Genomic DNA, 16,873 nt, shown 5'->3' on the forward strand with positions numbered 1-16,873 from the left:
GGGACAGGATGGGGGCTCCTGCCATCATGTGGGCCCCGGACACAGCTGTGTGCTGCACTGCATGTGGGAGGAGGCTGAGGTCTTGGGTTTTGCCTTCCTATTTCAGTGCAACTGGTAGACCTGCCCTGCCCCATAGCATCTGGCCCTCCCTGGAAACAGCACACTGGCATCTCTCCAAGGAGTAGCTTTATTCAGGGATCATAAACATCACAACCTCTCCTCAAAGTCAAGCCTAACTGCTAGGTCCCCAGATGTACCCAAGTTGTCTAGGGCTGGCAGGGGTAGCTTGTTTGCTGCAGTGTTTGAGGGCAGGAGACTGACCATCCATGCAGAAAGCTGGCCTGGGCTGCCTGCTGCCTGCTGTGGCTTTCCCACCTCATTAGGAGCCCGCTTCTCTCGGTGGGGAGACGCTGCCCCCAGAGCATCACCTGGCCAGGTCTGAGGGCAGAGCATGGAGTGGGTCCAGACCTTGTTTCTCTGCTGCCAGCCGTAGAAAGGTCTGGGCTGTCAGATCTCCCCCAAGCCGGCAGCCTCGCTCAGCTCCTTGGCTGGAGCCTCTTAGGGAACAGGCCTGGAAGTGGGATGAGCCAGGTGTGCTCATCCAGGCAGCTACAGGCGCAGCCTCTTGATATCTTCACTGCGGAAGTCTATCCTCAGGGCCAGCACCTGGCGCACTTCAGCAGGGGTGAGGCGCCACGTCAACGGGCCGGAATTGGGTCCCCAGTAATCGAGGATCTCAGTCACCTGTGGGGAAGGACATAGAGACCAGTCAGCAAGGTGGGGCTATTCTGAAAGAGGGCTCTGGCCTCTACCAGGGGCAGAGCAGGGGCACCTGGGAAGGGGAAGGTGTCCTATAGGGCTGGCTACTGGCAGACATGGTTTAGAGGGAAGTGGCGGGGATCCATCTTTGCCTCTTTCAGTCACCCCTCCCTGGCTGGGCCAAGGGTGCCCCACCTACCCGCTCCAGATTGAGGATGGTGGCCATCTGGGAGAGCCGGGCAAACTTGTCTCGGATGGTCCACGTGGTCACCGTGGTAAGGTAGGCAATGAGTGACCTTAGCTCCTTGTCAAACTGCAGACCGCCCAGCTGCAGAAGAACCCAAGCCCAGTCACTACTTAGGCCTGGCCAAGCAGAACTGGCCTCCAGTTGCCCCCAGAGCTGGGTGGCAAGGCCGGCCAGGCCTCAGGTGGTGCCCTGTGACTCGTTTGCTCTACGGCTTCAGAAGCCAGGGCAGGACTGGACCCAGACATGCAGGGCCTGTGGGCAGCAGACAGAGGGGATGCAAGTCCTGGGGTGGTGGCATGACTTGTCTTCCTCAGAGAAGCAAGAGCTGCAGACTCATGACCCCTTTACCTTACCCGGTTAAAGGTGGATTTCAGCACCACTTTCTCCAACTCGACGGCAACAAGGCTGGTCATGAGGCCGGTTAGGCTGTCGTAGATGACCGGGGACAGGCTGGCCTGCACACAGAGGGTTGACAACAGCCGAGCCCCACCTAACTCCTCTGCCTCTACGCTGGACTCTTAGGTGGTGAGGATAGTTGCGTGAGGCCACGGGGGAGTTTCTACAGGTGAGGGCTGGAAGGGCTCTCAGGGTCCCCAGAAGGAATGTGATGAGACCCTGCAGGCTGCTGGTTTGGGCAGAGGTGGGTAATTCCCTAAGTGGATCCCTACGGCCCCTCTTTACCTTGAACTCTGCCATTTGCTGCTCCAGGTTAAGGATGAACTGTTGTACCCAAGGGTCGTTGGCCTCATAGTCATTGAATTCCTCCTGTTGTCAGGAAGCAGGGCTGATCACCATGGGCCTCTTTCTGAGAAGTACCATTCACTGCCACCCACCTCTATCCCTCTAAGAAAATAATGTAAAACATTATTCCTTCCCTGTGCCTTCTGACTCATCTAGTTTAAAACCAGCTCAGACACCCAGGCTGGCAGAAACTGACCAGCAAACAGCCCAGGGCTGTAGCAGTGGCCCACATAATATGGTCAAGTTCCTGGCATTTTATTCCTTCTTGGATCTCATGTTCTACAGGAATGAAATCACTAGGCCAGGAGGAAAAAAACGCTTCTAAGTCTATCATAGGCGGGGCAAAAAGAACTCCAATAAGGGAATAAGTTAGGTCAAGGCAAACTCCATGTCTTTCTGAGCCCTTCTGACTAGGGACAAACTGTTTCCTGGGAGGAACCTAGTCGTCATAGCTGAGGGTGGGGGAAGTGGGCCTGGGAAGCATGGAAGGTCTAGTCTGTTCAGATGGCTCCACTCCCTCTAGCTGGGGCTAGGGGTGAGGGGTCATCGGGGCTTGATGGCTGCCTGTGCCAGGCTAACCTCCTCGATGTTGTGGGAGACGGAGAAAAAGCTGTTGATCCAAGGCTGCAGCTGTGGCTTGATGGCTGTGCTGTTGAGCTCCGTCAGCCCTTCCTGCACAAGGACAAGGTGGAGACATGTGACACAGAAGGCACACCTCATCCCTTCCCTCTCTCTTCTCCCCATCCCTTCCCTCTATCCTCTCCCCATCCCTTCCCTCTCTCTTCTCCCCATCCCTTCCCTCTATCCTCTCCCCATCCCTTCCCTCTCTCTTCTCCCCATCCCTTCCCTCTATCCTCTCCCCATCCCTTCCCTCTCTCTTCTCCCCATCTCTTCCCTCTTTCCTCTCCCCATCTCTTCTTTCTCTCCTTTCCCCATCCCTTCCTTCTCTCCTCTCCCCATTTCTTCCTTCTCTCCTCTCCCCACCCCTTCCCTCTCCTCTCCCCACCCCTTCCCTCTTCTTCCCACCCCATCCCTCTCTCTTCTCCCTACCCCTTCCCTCTTTCCTCTCCCTACCCCATCCCTCTCTCTTCTCCCTACCCCTTCCCTCTTTCCTCTCCCCACCCCATCCCTCTCTCTTCTCCCTACCCCTTCCCTCTTTCCTCTCCCTACCCCTTCCCTCTTTCCTCTCCCCACCCCATCCCTCTCTCCTCTCCCCACCCCTTCCCTCTCTCCTGTCCCCACCCCATCCCTCTCTCCTCTCCCCACCCCATCCCTCTCTCCTCTCTCCACCCCTTCCCTCTCTCCTCTCCCCACCCCTTCCCTCTCTCCTCTCTCCACCCCTTCCCTCTCTCCTCTCCCCATCCCTTGACTGCAGGGCATTCTTCCAGCCCTGAGGCTTTCTGCAGGCCCCGTTGGAGGTTATAACAGAGCTAGTGCTGACGCAAGGAGGAGCCAGGAACATGCCCCTTTCCAGATCTCAGCTGATTCAGGTCCAGGGTAACGATGAGGCCTTGAGACTGTTCTGATAAACTCTCACAAGAGATTTCAGAATGCCCGGTGTTAGGCAGCACCTGTGGCTAGGGCCACAGGTCAGAACAACTATGTGGCTCCACTTCCTCTGAGCATCTTCTGAGGGCTCTTGTCATTGTGGGGCCAAGTGGAAAGTCTAGAGGATCAGATGTTGGCTTGTCAGTGTGACAACTTCACTGCTGAAAAACCAACAGGGCCTTTAGTCTCAAGGGACCTGCACAACTCCAGGCTCCAGGGCTTGCCTGCTGCTCCCTCACCTGTCCTCCTGGCTTCCTTGCATACGATGATCCAGCTAACAATCTTCTCAGAGCAACACACAGGTACAGGATTCAGTCAGCAGTTGAACCTGGGGCTTACCTGCAAGAGGTCTCGGAATTTGTTGGACACGGCGGCCAAGTCAGAAAGGCAGCTGTCAAACTTGGCCTGGGCCTGCTCCCCTCCAATGCCCTGGCTGAAGAGCTTGGTGCAGTCACTCTAGGCGAGAACACTGCTGTAAGACCACCGAGCACGCGTGGGCCATGGGAGTGTGAGGAGAGGCACCAGCCAGTTCTACTCCTCCAGCCAGCTATGGCCTGTCAAGAGCCCGGATGGGTTTCAGAAAACCTGGATTCTATCCTGGTGGTTATCCACTTGGCTCCCACTTCCCCCTCTGTAATATGGGGGTACCAGTGTCGGGGAGGTGAGTAAGAAATAGAAATACCAGAAAGTTTTTCCTGTCTTTAGAGTCAGACATTCCTAGGTTCAAGTCCTGTCTCAGTCATGTATTAGTTGAGTGACCTTGGGCAAATGATTTAAAGTTTCTGAGCTTCAATTTTCCTGCCTATAAAATGGGAACACCAATTCCTGCTCCTCACGTATGAGATGAAGCACAACGTGCCTAGCTCAGTGCCTGGCACAGGAGACACTAGCTATTATTGCTATAGTTCCTTTTTTTTTTCCCCCACTTTTATATTTATTTACTTCTTTTTAAATTTTATTTAAATTTACCAAAAAATCCACAAAAGCTAGTTTCTGCTTCTTAAATATTTTGGTCTGGCTACCAAAGGGGATGGTCAAGATCACAGCTAAGGTTTAAGGGCTTACTGTATACCTGGCTTTGTTCTAAGCATTTTACTTTTATTAAAATACCAGGCTGGGCGAGGTGGCTCATGCCGGTAATTCTAGCACTTTGGGAGGCCAAGGTGCAAGGACCACTTGAGACCAGAGTTTAAGAACAGCAGGGAAACATAGTGAGAAGCCGTCTCCACAGAAAATTAAAGAATTAGCTGGATGTAGTGGTGCACCCCTGCATCCCCAGCTACTCAGAAGGCTGAGGTGAGAGGATCCCTTGAGCCCAAGGGTTCAAGATTGCAGAGAGCTATGACTGTGCCACTGTACTCCAGCCCAGGCAACAGAGTGAGACCAAAGTACCTACTCTGCTTAAAAACAACAAAATGAAAACCAAAAAACTGCCACAACTATTTTAAGTTACTTTGACCTTCATAAAAAAAAGTATCTCCTTTATGAAATAGGTAAATTATCTCCATTGTACAGATGAGGAAACTGAGGCACAGAAGTTAATAATTTATTCAAAGCCATGGCAATAAGTCATGAAAGGCTGAGCATGGTGGCTCACTATTGTAATCCTACGACTTTGTGAGGCCAAGGTAGGAGGATTGCTGGACCCCAGGAGTTCAAGACCAGCCTGGGCAACAAAGCGAGACCCTGTCTGTTTTTTTTTTTTTTTTTTTTGGGACAGAGTCTCGCTCTGTTGCCCAGGCTGGAGTGCAGTGGCATGATCTCGGCTCACTGCAACCTCCGCCTCCTGGGTTCGAGCGATTCTCGTGCCTCAGCCTCCTGAGTAGCTGGAACTACAGGCGCCTGCCACCACACCCAACTAATTTTTGTATTTTTAGTAGAGACGGAGTTTCACCATGTTGGCCAGGCTGGTCTTGAACTCCTGACCTCAGGCGATCCACCCACCTCAGCCTGCCAAAGTGTTGGATTTACAGGTGTGAGCCACTGCGCCCGGCAGAGACCCTGTTTTTTAACATAGATAAATAAATCATGGAGCTGGGACTCTAGGCCAGGTATTCTGACTCCAAAAATCCTGTTTTTCTTTTTTTTTTTTTTTTTTGAGACAGAGTCTTGCTGTGTCACCCAGGCTGGAGTGCAACAGCATGATCTTGGCTGACTGCAACTTCTGTCTCCTGGGTTCAAGTGATTCTCCCACCTCAGCCTCCGGAGTAGCTGGGATTACGAGCACCCACCATCATGCCCAGCTAATTATTGTATTTTTGTAGAGAAGGGGTTTCACCATCTTGGCCAGGCTGGTCTTGAACTCCTGACCTCAGGTGATCTGCCCGCCTGAGCCTCCCAAAGTGCTGAGATTACAGGCGGGAACCACCGTGTCCGGCCCAGAATGCCTGTTTCTTTTTTTTTTCTTTTGAGACGGGGTCTCACTCTATCGCCCAGGCTGGAGTGCAGTGGCTCGATCTCGGTTCACTGCAAGCTCTGCCTCTCGGGTTCACGCCATTCTCCTGCCTCAGCCTCCCGAGTAGCTGGGACTACAGGCGCCCACCACCACGCCTGGCTAATTTTTTGTATTTTTAGTAGAGATGGGGTTTCACCGTGTTAGCCAGGATGGTCTCGGTCTCCTACCTTGTGATCCGCCCGCCTTGGCCTCCCAAAGTGCTAGGATTACAGGCATGAGCCACCGCGCCCAGCCCAGAATGCCTGTTTCTAATCACCACACTACAGCATAGGTGTACAGACCTCTCCAGGGGGAACTGCTTGAAACTCATGTTTTGGGTTGCCAGGAGCTGCCACATTTCTCATAGCCTCCTTAGAAAGTTCATGCTGTTTTGGCTCCAGAGGGGAAGCAGAGTGGAAGAACTCAGAGGGACTCTTCTAGCAGACAAAGGCCCTTCACTCCCACAGTATTCCTGACACTTACTGTGTTTGAGTAGTCTTGTAACCTCCCCTGTAAGCTGAACGTCATGCCACCTGATCTGCCTATCTCAAAGGGCTGCTGATGGGGCTAAGAAAGAACATCTGTGAAATGCAAAGCTAAGGGCAGCTGGGATTTATGGGAATAGGTTTTTCAGCTCTTTTACTTGGCTAATTCTACCAGCTCACTTATGAATTTCTAATATTTCCCCAAATTTTACTTCCCAAACGCAACAAACTCATGTTAAGGATGAGGTCAGAAATAGTCTAAAGTGCCATGACTTACAAACAATGATGTCGGCCGGGCGCCGTGGCTCACGCCTGTAATCCCAGCACTTTGGGAGGCCAAGGCGGGCAGATCACGAGGTGAAGAGATCGAGACCATCCTGGCCAAAATGATGAAACCCTGTCTCTACTAAAAATACAAAAATTAGCTAGGTGTGGTGGCACACGCCTGTAGTCTCAGCTACTTGGGAGGCTCAGGCAAGAGAATCGCTTGAATCCGGGAGGTGGAGGTTGCAGTAAGCCAAGACTGCGTCACTGCACTCCAGCCTGGGCAACAAGAGCGAAACTTCATCTCAAAAAAAAAAAAAAAAAAAAAAACAGCCAGGCATGGTGGCTCACACCTGTAATCCCAGCAGTATGGGAGGCTGAGGTGGGCGGGTTGCCTGAGGTTGGGAATTTGAGACCAGCCTAGACAGCATGGTGAAACCTCGTCTCTACTAAAAATACAAAAATCAGCTGGGCATGGTATCAGGCGCCTATAATCCCAGCAACTTAGGAAGCTGAGGCAGGAGAATTGCCGAGGTTACAGTGAGCCGAGATCATGCCACTGCACTACAGCCTGGGCAACAGAGTGAGAATCGGTCTCAAAAAATAAAAATAAAAAAATAAAATAAAAAAAAGACAAGGCCAGGCGAGGTGGTTCATGCCTGTAATCCCAGCACTTTGGGACGCCAAGGCGGGCGGATCGCTTGAGGCCAGGAGTTCAAGACCAGCCTGGCCAACATGGCAAAACCCCATCTCTACTAAAAATACAAAAATTAGCTGGGCGTGGTGGCAGGTGCTTATAATCCCAGCTACTCCAGAGGCTGAGGCAGGAGAATCACAGAAGTTGCACTGAGCTGAGATCACGCCATTGCATTGTAGCCTGGGCGACAGACCGAGACTCCATCTCCAGACCGAGATTCCATCTCAAAAAAAAAACCAACAATGATGACAGCCAACTTGTTGAACACATACAACGTGATAGATACTATGTTATCAGTACATTATGCCACCACATTTATTTTTATTTTTGAGACGGAGTTTTGCTCTTGTTGCCCAGGCTGGAGTGCAATGGGCATGATCTTGGCTCACCACAACCTCCACCTCCCGGGTTCAAGTGATTCTCCTGCCTCAGCCTCCTAAGTAGCTGGGATTACAGGCATGCGCCCCTACATCCGGCTAATTTTGTATTTTTAGTAGAGATGGGGTTTCTCCATGTTGGCCAGGCTGGTCTCGAACTCCTGACCTCAGGTGATCCGTCTGCCTCAGCCTCCCAAAGTGTTGGGATTACAGACGTGAGCCACTGCGTCTGGCCTATGCCACCTTATTTTATTCCATCCCATTTTGAGGCTTTTTTGGGGTAAATTCCTAACGTAATCCAGTTTACAGTACTACAAACTCCCGCCTGACTGTTCTCTCTGAGCCACCCCTCTCTACTGTGTGCTGGCTCCAGCCTCCTCCTCAGTGTGCCAGCGTAAGGCCCACACTTCACACCAGGTTGTGCACTGAGCCCTTTGTCTCTGCTGCAAAGCATCCTCCTTTGTACAAGTGTTCACTGTGGAGGCAGGGCCCTGGCCTCACTTCTTTCCCAGAGGCTGAGTTTGGGAGTGGGGAAGAACTGGGCCCCTCATTTTCCAATAGTTCACAAAGTGAGCCCTCCATGCTGTTATTTTTACTTTGTTATTTTTAAATTTATTTTTACTATTTTTACTTTTTTTTTTTCTTTTTTTTTGAGACAGAGTCTTACTCTATTGCCTAGGCTGGAGTGCAGTGGCACGATCTTGGCTTGCTGCAACCTCCGCCTCCCAGGTTCAAGTGATTCTCCTGCCTCAGCTTCCTGAGTAGCCGGGATTACAGGTGTGCACCACCACACCCGGCTAATTTTTGTATTTTTAGGAGAGATGGGGTTTCACTATGTTTGCCAGGCTGGTCTCAAACTCCTGACCTCAGGTAATCCACCCGCCTTGGCATCCCAAAGTGCTGGGATTATAGGTGTGAGCCACCACACCTGGCTACTATTTTTACCTTTTTTTTTTCTTTTGAGATGGAGTCTTGCTCTGTTGCCCAGGCTAGAGTGAAGTGGCGTGATCTCGACTCACTGCAACCTCCACCTCCTGGGTTCAAGCAATTCTCCTGCCTCAGCCTCCCAAGTAGCTGGGATTACAGGTGCCCGCCACCGTGCCCAGCTAATTTTTGTATTTTTAGTAGAGACAGGGCTTCACCATCTTGGCCAGGCTTGAATGCCTGATCTTGTGATCCACCTGCCTTAGCCTCCCAAAGTGCTGGGATTATAGGCGTGAGCCACTGCGCCCAGCCTATTATTACTTTTTAAGTGATGGGGTCTCATTATGTTGCCCAGGCTGGCCTCAAACTCCTGGCCTCAAGCAATCCTCCTGACTCAGGGTCCCAAGTAGCTGGGACTACAGGCACGAACCACCCAGCTATTGTTATTTTGAGATGGAGTTTCGCTCTTGTTGCCCAGCCTGGAGTGCAATGATGCAATCTCGGCTGACTGCAACCTCCACCTCCGGGGTTCAAACAATTCTCCTGCCTCAGCCTCCCGAGTAGCTGGGATTACGGGCACATGGCACCACACCCAGTTAATTTTTTTTGTATTTTTAGTATAGACAGGGTTTCATCATGTTGGCCAGACTGGTCTCGAATTCCTGACCTCAGGTAATCCACCCGCCGCGGCCTCCCAAAGTGCTGGGATTACAGGCATGAGCCACCACGCCCGGCCCAGCTACTGTTATTTTTAACTGTTAATACAACTAATAAGTACCACTGCATGCCTCTCATGTACTAAGTGGTTCATATTATCACATTGATCTCATAACAGTCATGTGGCACAGAGGTCATTATCCGTGCTTTATGAATGAGGAGACTGAGGTTACAGAACTTTTGCCTAAGGCCACACAGCTGGGCAGTGGTCAAGTGAAGATTTGAACTTGGGGTGTCTGGCTTCAAAGCCCGAGCAATTTCCACTATACTCTGCTGCCTTCCTCTAAAAAATAACAGCTACTAGCTTTGTATAGGATTAGGCAAACCTTATCTTAATCTCCTACATTGATACAGGGATTTGTCATTTTTATAAGGTGCTTTTGATCCTGATTTTTTTATTTTTTATTTTTTTTGAGACAGAATCTCCCTCTGTCGCCCAGGCTGGAGTGCAGTGGCGCGATCTCGGCTCACTGCAACCTCTGCCTCCCGGGTTCAAGCAATTCTCTGCCTCAGCCTCCCGAGTAGCTGGGATTACAGGCGCCCGCCACCATGGCTGGGTCATTTTTTGTATTTTTAGTAGAGATGGGGTTTCACCATCTTGGCCAGGCTGGTCTTGAACTCCTGACCTTGTGATCCACCTGCCTCAGCCTCCCAAAGTGTTAGGATTACAGGCATGAGCCACCTTACCCGGCCTTGATCCTGATTAAAAAAAAAAGGTGTTTTTTTTTGTAGAGATGAGGTCTCACCACATTGCCCAGGCTGGTCTCAAACTCCTGGCCTCAAGTAATCCTCCTGCCTTGGCCTCCCAAAATGTTGAGCTTATAGGTATGAGCCACTTGGCTTCAATCCTGTTTTTTCATTAGGCTACCCAAGAAACACAAGCTAGGGCCGGATGGAGCTATGCATCTCATTTCGTAGATGAGAGGACTGAGGCTCAGAGGGCTAAGGGACTTGTCCAAGGTCACACGCCAACTATGTGCTGGAAGATCTAATTTGTGTGTTATTTTGAGATAGAGTCTGCTCTGTCACCCAGGCTGGAATGCAGTGGCACAGTCTCAGCTCACTGCAACCTCTGCCTCCTGGGTTCAAGCGATTCTCCTGCCTCAGTTTCCCAAGCAGCTGGGATACAGGTGTCTGCCATCATGCCAAACTAATTTTTGTATTTTTAGTAGAGATGGGGTTTCGCCATGTTGGCTAGGCTGGTCTCAAACTCCTGACCTCAAGTGATCCACCCGCCTTGGACTCCGAAAGTGCTGGGATTACAGGCATGAGCCACCGTGCCTTGTCTGGAAGATCTAATTTGAATTCTGATCTTCCAACTCCTGAGCTTTTCCCCCTGGTCCAAGGATGCCTTGCTATCATGTCAGTCACCAAAGAATCCCCTCAATTGTGGCTCAATGTCACCAGGGTAAGTGTCTTCACCACGATGTGTGTATAGGGCTCTCTCTCGACATGGGAAAAGATGGCTGCTGACCACTGATAGGCATTTCCCTCATACCTCCAGTGTCTTCTTCAGAGTGGAGATGTTTTCACTGCAGACTTCCACGTTGTTCAGAGTCACCTGGGAGATGAGGAAGGAAGAACGTGACTTCCTGCTGACTGTGCCTGCCACCCACTCCGATGCCAGACTGGCTGACAGCTGTGCTCCATGAAGCTCAGAGAAGGGCTGGCTGGAGTTCAGACTTGCCGTAATGAAAACCCACACTGCTACATCTGAGCAGGACGCTTAGATCTTGGATTGGGCAGAATGGGGAAGCAGCCTCGCCCTTCTTCTGTGCCTGATGACAGGGAGCCTAAAGCTATCAGGACCTCAGAGGTAGTGAGCTCAGGTTTCAGGTCTTCTTGTACTGTGTTACCTACAGAGCAGAAATGACTCAGGCATACAGGTCCAGGATACGTTCTGAGGCTCCAAACGGTCAAGCCCCAGGTCAGTAATACAAAGCCTGACATTCATTAAAGAAAAGCTTCCAGAGAGCCTGCCACCTATGAGGTATTGTCTCATTCTTTATCTCATGGAGTCTGCCAAATACCCCCACAGAACACGTATTATCAAGCCCAGTGCATGGGAGGAAATGAGACTCCTCAGAAGGTAAAATGATTTGGCCAGGCGCGGTGGCTCACGCCTGTAATCCCAGCACTTTGGGAGGCCAAGGTGGGTGGATCACCTGAGGTCAGGAGTTCAAGACCAGCCTGGCCAACATGGTGAAACCTTGTCTCTGATAAAAATACACACAAAAAAATTAGCCAGGCATGGTGGTGCACATCTGTAGTCCCAGCTACCAGGAGGCTGAGGCAGGAGACTTGCTTGAACCTGGGAGATGGAGGTTGCAGTGAGCTGAAATTGCGTCACTGCACTCCAGCCTGTATGACAGAGCGAGACTCTGTCTCAAAAAAAAAAAAAAAAAAAAAAAAAGCGGGGCAGGGTGGCTCATGCCTGTAATCCCAGCACTTTGGGAGGCCGAGGCAGGTAGATCAAGAGGTCAGGAGTTCGGGACCAGCCTGCCCAACATGGCGAAACCCCAACTCTACTAAAAATACAAAAAATTAGCCAGGTATGGTGGCGGGCACCTGTAATCCCAGCTACTCGGGAGGCTGAGGCAGGAGAATTGCTTGAACTTGGGAGGTGAAGGTTGCAGTGAGCTGAGATCATGCCACTGCACTCCAGCCTGGGTGACAAGAACAAAACTCCATCTCAAGAAAAAAAAAAAAAAGTAAAATGATTCATGAAGGTCAGACAGCAACTGATTCAGCAAATATTTACTGAGCACCTGGATGTGCCAGGCACAGTTCTAGGCACTGACAGAAAGCATTTAACAAAAAAGACATGGTCCACTCCTCACAGAGCTGACATTCCAGATGGGAAGCCAGATAGTAAACAAATGCATTATATAATGCCAGGAAGCATAATAAAGCAGGATAAGGGACAGACACTCAGAGTGACAAGGCCACAAAGCTGGAGCCAGGCTTGGAATTCGGGTCTCTGAGCTTCCAGATGGATAAACAGGTGGAGGTTCCTGGACAGTGGCCACCCGGGGAGGGCATGGAAGCTCCCTACCCCTTTCCCCATAATTTGCCCTATTCGTCTCTTCATCTGTATCCTATATAATATCCTTTATAATAAACAAATAAACTAAAAAAATGAATTCAGGTCTCCCTATTCTGGTCCAAAGACGACTTTTTTCATAACAGGACTGTCTTACAGACTAGGTGCAGAAATACCAGTGATAAAAGTAGCATGGAGGCCGGGCGTGGTGGCTCATGCCTGTAATCCCAGCACTTTGGGAGGCCAACGTGGGCGGACCACCTGAGGTTGGGAGTTGGGCACTAGCCTGACTGACATGGAGAAACCCGTCTCTACTAAAAAAAATACAAAATTAGCCGGGCGTGGTGGTGCACGACTGTAATCCCAGCTACTTGGGAGGCTGAGACAGCAGAATTGCTTGAACCCAGGGGGCGGAGGTTGCGGTGAGCCGAAATCGCACCATTGCACTCCAGCCTGGGCAACAACAGCAAAACTCCATCTCAAGAAAAAAAAAAAAAAAGTAGCATGGGCACGGTGGCTCACGCCTGTCATCCCAGCACTTTGGGAGGCCGAGATGGGTAGATCACCTGAGGTCAGGAGTTCGAGACCATCCTGGCCAACATGGCAAAACCCCGTCTCTACTAAAAATACAAAAATTAGTCGGGTGTGGTGGCAGGTGCCTGTAATCCCAGCTACTTGGGGGGCTGAGGGAGGAGAATCGCTTGAACCTATGAGGTGGAGGTTGCAGTGAGCCAAGATCGCGCCATTGCACCCCACCTGGGGCAACAAAAACGAAACTCCATCTCCAAAAACAAAAGTAGCATGGGGCAAAAGTATTAAGGCACTAATTGCTCTGGCCATTCAGAGGAAAGAACAAACTGTTTTGGTGTGAGGCATTCAAGGAAGGTTCCATGGCAGGGTTGGTAGCTGAGCTGAACATAAAAGGGTACAACATAATTCTGACATGAGTTGAAGGTGAGAACATTTCTCCACCCCCATCAGCCTCTCTCTAGCTCATTGTCCTATTTGATATTTTCTTATAGTCCTTAGGATTTCCTGACATTCTCTGGTTTATCTATTTCTCATCTGCATGGATCTAGCCTGTTTCCTTCACCACTGCGTCTCTATACAGCACTGTCTACCTTTCTGCTTCGTGGAAATATTCTAACTGCACTGTCTGGTATGGTAGCCCCCACCCATGTGTGGCTATTGAGCACCTGAAGCATAGCTAGTACAACTCAGGAAGTGGATTTTTAATTTAAATGTAAATTTCAATAGCCACCTGTGGCTGGTGGCTACCATGTTGGGCAGTGTAGCTCTAGAACCCAGAACAGTGCCTGATATTTAGAAGTTTCTCAATAAATATTTGTGGAATGAGTAAGAGAGTGAATGAACATATTCTAGAAAGGGGATAATATAAGCAAGTGCAGAATGGCAGAAAACCCAAAAAGGTATTTGAGAAATAGCAGAGTCAGTTCACAGATATGTGCAGGGAAGTGGCAGGAGGTAGAGCTGCGAGGGGCAGAGACTGACGGGGACTTGGGTGCTCTGCTGCAGAGTTAGCTCTGTGACCTGTGGACAGTGGGCTGGCACTGAGGATTTTTAAAGCAGGTGAATGCCACATGAGCACAGCTGTGGTTCGGGAATACTCATCTAGAGGCCATGTGTGGGAGGAAATAGAGGGCCTGGGGATCCCACTGCCTGTAAACTGGTCTGCTGGTGGCATGATCAGGAAGGCAGGGGTGAGGTAAGGAGGAGCCAGTCTTCGAGACATGAGTCAGGAGCTTCAGGATTTCAGGGTAAAAGGAGGATCTCAGAACCCCAGGGGCTGTGATTAGGAAGTCCCTCTCATCTTCCCCAGAGTGCTTCCCTTGTCAGTGTCCTGCAGCCAATGCTGAAAGTCATGATGCTGACAGTGCTGCTTAGGCCACTCTGATTGTGGACAGATAAGCCTAAAGATCTTTAATATGCCACAACATGAGGCCTCTAATGTCACAAGTTTCCAAATAACTGTCCTGTCATGACAGCTGAAGGATGAAGGCCATAAGTGTTTCCAAGGCATTTAAGAGCACCAAGAATAACTGTCATGAGGACTTATGGATTTGGGTTCAAATGGTATTGATTTCAAAGTTTCCCCTGTACTGACAGCCCTAGTAAGCGTGGATTCACTGGGTTTATTCCCTGCCCACAGTGCATGATGTCAGTACATTTGGAGAATTCATCTTGACAGCCAAATGAATCAAGGTGACATAAAAAATAGGCCCTGCAATGGGAGTGATGACATTTTAAATACTTGGGTGTCAGGAAAGCCAGAAACCTGTCACCAAGCATTTAGCATCGCCTTTCTTTTTGGTCTTATATTCTGGGGCCTCAAACAATGAAACTGTGTTAATGGGAGGTCCTCACAGAGCGAACACGCACTGGCCAGTTTTGGAGACATGTAGTCAAGTGGTGGAAAATGGAACTGGAAAGGTGGGATGGGTTAGAGTTAGGAGGCTTAAACAAAGACATCTAGCTTTGATGTGGTAGGCAGCAAGCAGCCAATGATTATTTCTGAGCACAGAAATGAAAGTAAGTTCTGTAAAAAAAATCATAAACAAAATAAAAATTTAAGTTGGTTCATGATGTGATGCTGGTTGCTGGGCATTTTGGCAAAGTTCTCCAAAGGTAACAACTTTCACAGGCAACAGTTTTTTGGATCTGATCTTTTTTTGGCAGCAACCATGATATCCTAGATTGACAGAAACCATGCCCAGCGCAAATATTTTCTATGACAGGAAGAGAGTGGGGCTGCCTAAACAGCTTTCATATTGGATTTGTCTCATAACCAGTTACTATGGGTTCCTCTGCACAGGGGTTGGTAGATATTAGCAAGTTTAGGCTTCTCTCTCTGAAAGTAACAGCTCTGAACTCTTTTGGGGGTCACAGATCCTTTTAAGAATATGATAGCCAGTCATGGTGGCGAAACCCAGTCTTTACTAAAAAAAAAAAAAATTAGCCAGGTGTGGTGGCGCATGCCTGTAATCCCAGCTACTGGGGAGGCTAAAGCAGGAGAATCGCTTGAACTTGTGAGGGGGAAGTTGCAGTGAGCCAAGGTCATGCCATTGCACTCCAGCCTGGGGAATAAGAGCAAGACTCCATCTCAAAAAAACAAAAAAGAATCTGATAAAAGCTAAGGACCCTGTGACCCAAAAATGCATGCGAACATTTTTGCATCCAAACCCACCTGTGGGCTACAGATGACAGCTCTGCTACTAGATGTTTCTTTCAGGCTCTGAGCCTCAGAACTCAAGACTCAGGGTGCGGCCAATGTGGGGGATGGAGCAGAATGGACCTTGGACTGTGCTACTCCCGTGCGTGCTAAGACAGCGTGTGCTAGAGAGGCCTGATCTTGATCTTAGGACACATTTGTGGTCTCTCTGGCTCATCACAAACTGGTTGTTGCTTTGTACAAATCCTTTCACCCTTCTGTGCCCCTCCTTTCCAAGCTGTCACAAAATGGAAGGCTTGCTGCTTTATCACATCTGTCATTCTGGGTAGCAAAGGACTTTAATAAGGCCTCCTTTCCAGAGGAAGTTGAAAGCCTAAGACATGTGCTAGTAGAGCAGTGATGGCAGGCCTGAAGGACTGGCGCCTGCCCATGCTGTGGGCCTCTCCTCAGAGAAGCAGTCTGGTGGCCTGGTACAGATGGTAGAGCTGGTTCTGTGGCAGATGCAAGCCAAGCTTGACACTCAGTGGGCTCCTGAGCAGCTGGGCAGAGCTCTGGGGAATGAATGCTAGGTGACAGGTGGACAGCCCAGCCTCTATGGTGGCTCAGGCTGCTCAGAATATGTCCCTGAGTAAGAAATGGTTTCAGAACCTTCTGGGAGGAACTTCCCTTAAAGGAAGAATTTTCCTTCTATATAGACACTGGAGGAAAAGTCTCTAGCTAGAGGCCAATTATACTGTGGCTTAGCAGTGATAGCGTAACCTCTCGAGATAAACCAACCCAGCTCGTGAGCTATGGGGTACCTACCAGGAAGGACAGCTTCGCCTTGTCAGTACTCTCAATGCCTTTTGTGTCAAATTTGCCTTGCTGGAGGCTGCTGTGCATGATGTTCACGGCACTTGTCACCCCACGCTGGATGTCCTGGAAGGTGGTGGCCGGGAAGCCCATCCGCAGCTTATTACACAGAACATCCCTGGGGGGCAGGATGGCATAGAAGGATTGACAGTGCTCAACTTGGCCACCAGGACAGAAAGGCCAGTGTTCACCACTCTGACCCAGCAGCACAAGGTGCTCTTTTAGGGGGAATAACCAGTCCTTAAGACCACTGTAGGAGACCTGAGGAGCCAAGGTATGAAAGTAACCAGCACCTCCTCAAGGACACTGATGTGACAAGAACATATAGAGGAGACTGGCCAATCTCTACTGTTTATGAGGCTTTTAGCCATCACCACTGCACTCCAACAAAGCTGTGCGGCTTAGTGAACGCAGTACCATGTAGGAGTTGAGAACGGGTTTTGAGTTACTCAGTTCTGGATTCCACCTCTGACTCCTAAGTGGTGGATCTTTGATGAGGACGGAATCTCCCTAAAGCCCAGTTTCCTCATCTATAAAACAGAGCTAACAGTTCCTACCTCATAGGGTTGTTATTAGGACCTCAAAAGCGCAGGAG

General features: G+C 50.0%; 1 protein-coding gene across 7 annotated transcripts in view; it reads right to left on the minus strand.

Moving 5' to 3' along the window:
* Window positions 1-171: 171 nt before the first annotated feature.
* Window positions 172-16,873, minus strand: part of COG4 (component of oligomeric golgi complex 4) — a 39,996-nt gene continuing 23,294 nt past the window's right edge. For 2 of the 7 annotated variants that reach the window (XM_055297815.2, XM_055297818.2), the window contains 8 exons: window positions 16,231-16,396; window positions 10,692-10,754; window positions 3,635-3,751; window positions 2,327-2,419; window positions 1,688-1,771; window positions 1,360-1,461; window positions 959-1,087; window positions 172-744 (listed from right to left, as the gene is read on the minus strand). In XM_055297815.2, the coding sequence (XP_055153790.1) occupies window positions 610-744; window positions 959-1,087; window positions 1,360-1,461; window positions 1,688-1,771; window positions 2,327-2,419; window positions 3,635-3,751; window positions 10,692-10,754; window positions 16,231-16,396 (889 nt within the window). In that variant the 3' untranslated portion in view covers window positions 172-609. Of the gene's footprint in view, window positions 745-958; window positions 1,088-1,359; window positions 1,462-1,687; window positions 1,772-2,326; window positions 2,420-3,213; window positions 3,457-3,534; window positions 3,850-10,691; window positions 10,755-16,230; window positions 16,397-16,873 lie in introns of those variants that run through there. The other 5 variants (XM_055297816.2, XM_055297817.2, XM_063611593.1 and 2 more) reach the window with 5 other exon arrangements.

The sequence above is a fragment of the Symphalangus syndactylus genome, chromosome 11, assembly GCF_028878055.3.
Source record: "Symphalangus syndactylus isolate Jambi chromosome 11, NHGRI_mSymSyn1-v2.1_pri, whole genome shotgun sequence".
Classification (NCBI taxonomy): domain Eukaryota; kingdom Metazoa; phylum Chordata; class Mammalia; order Primates; family Hylobatidae; genus Symphalangus; species Symphalangus syndactylus.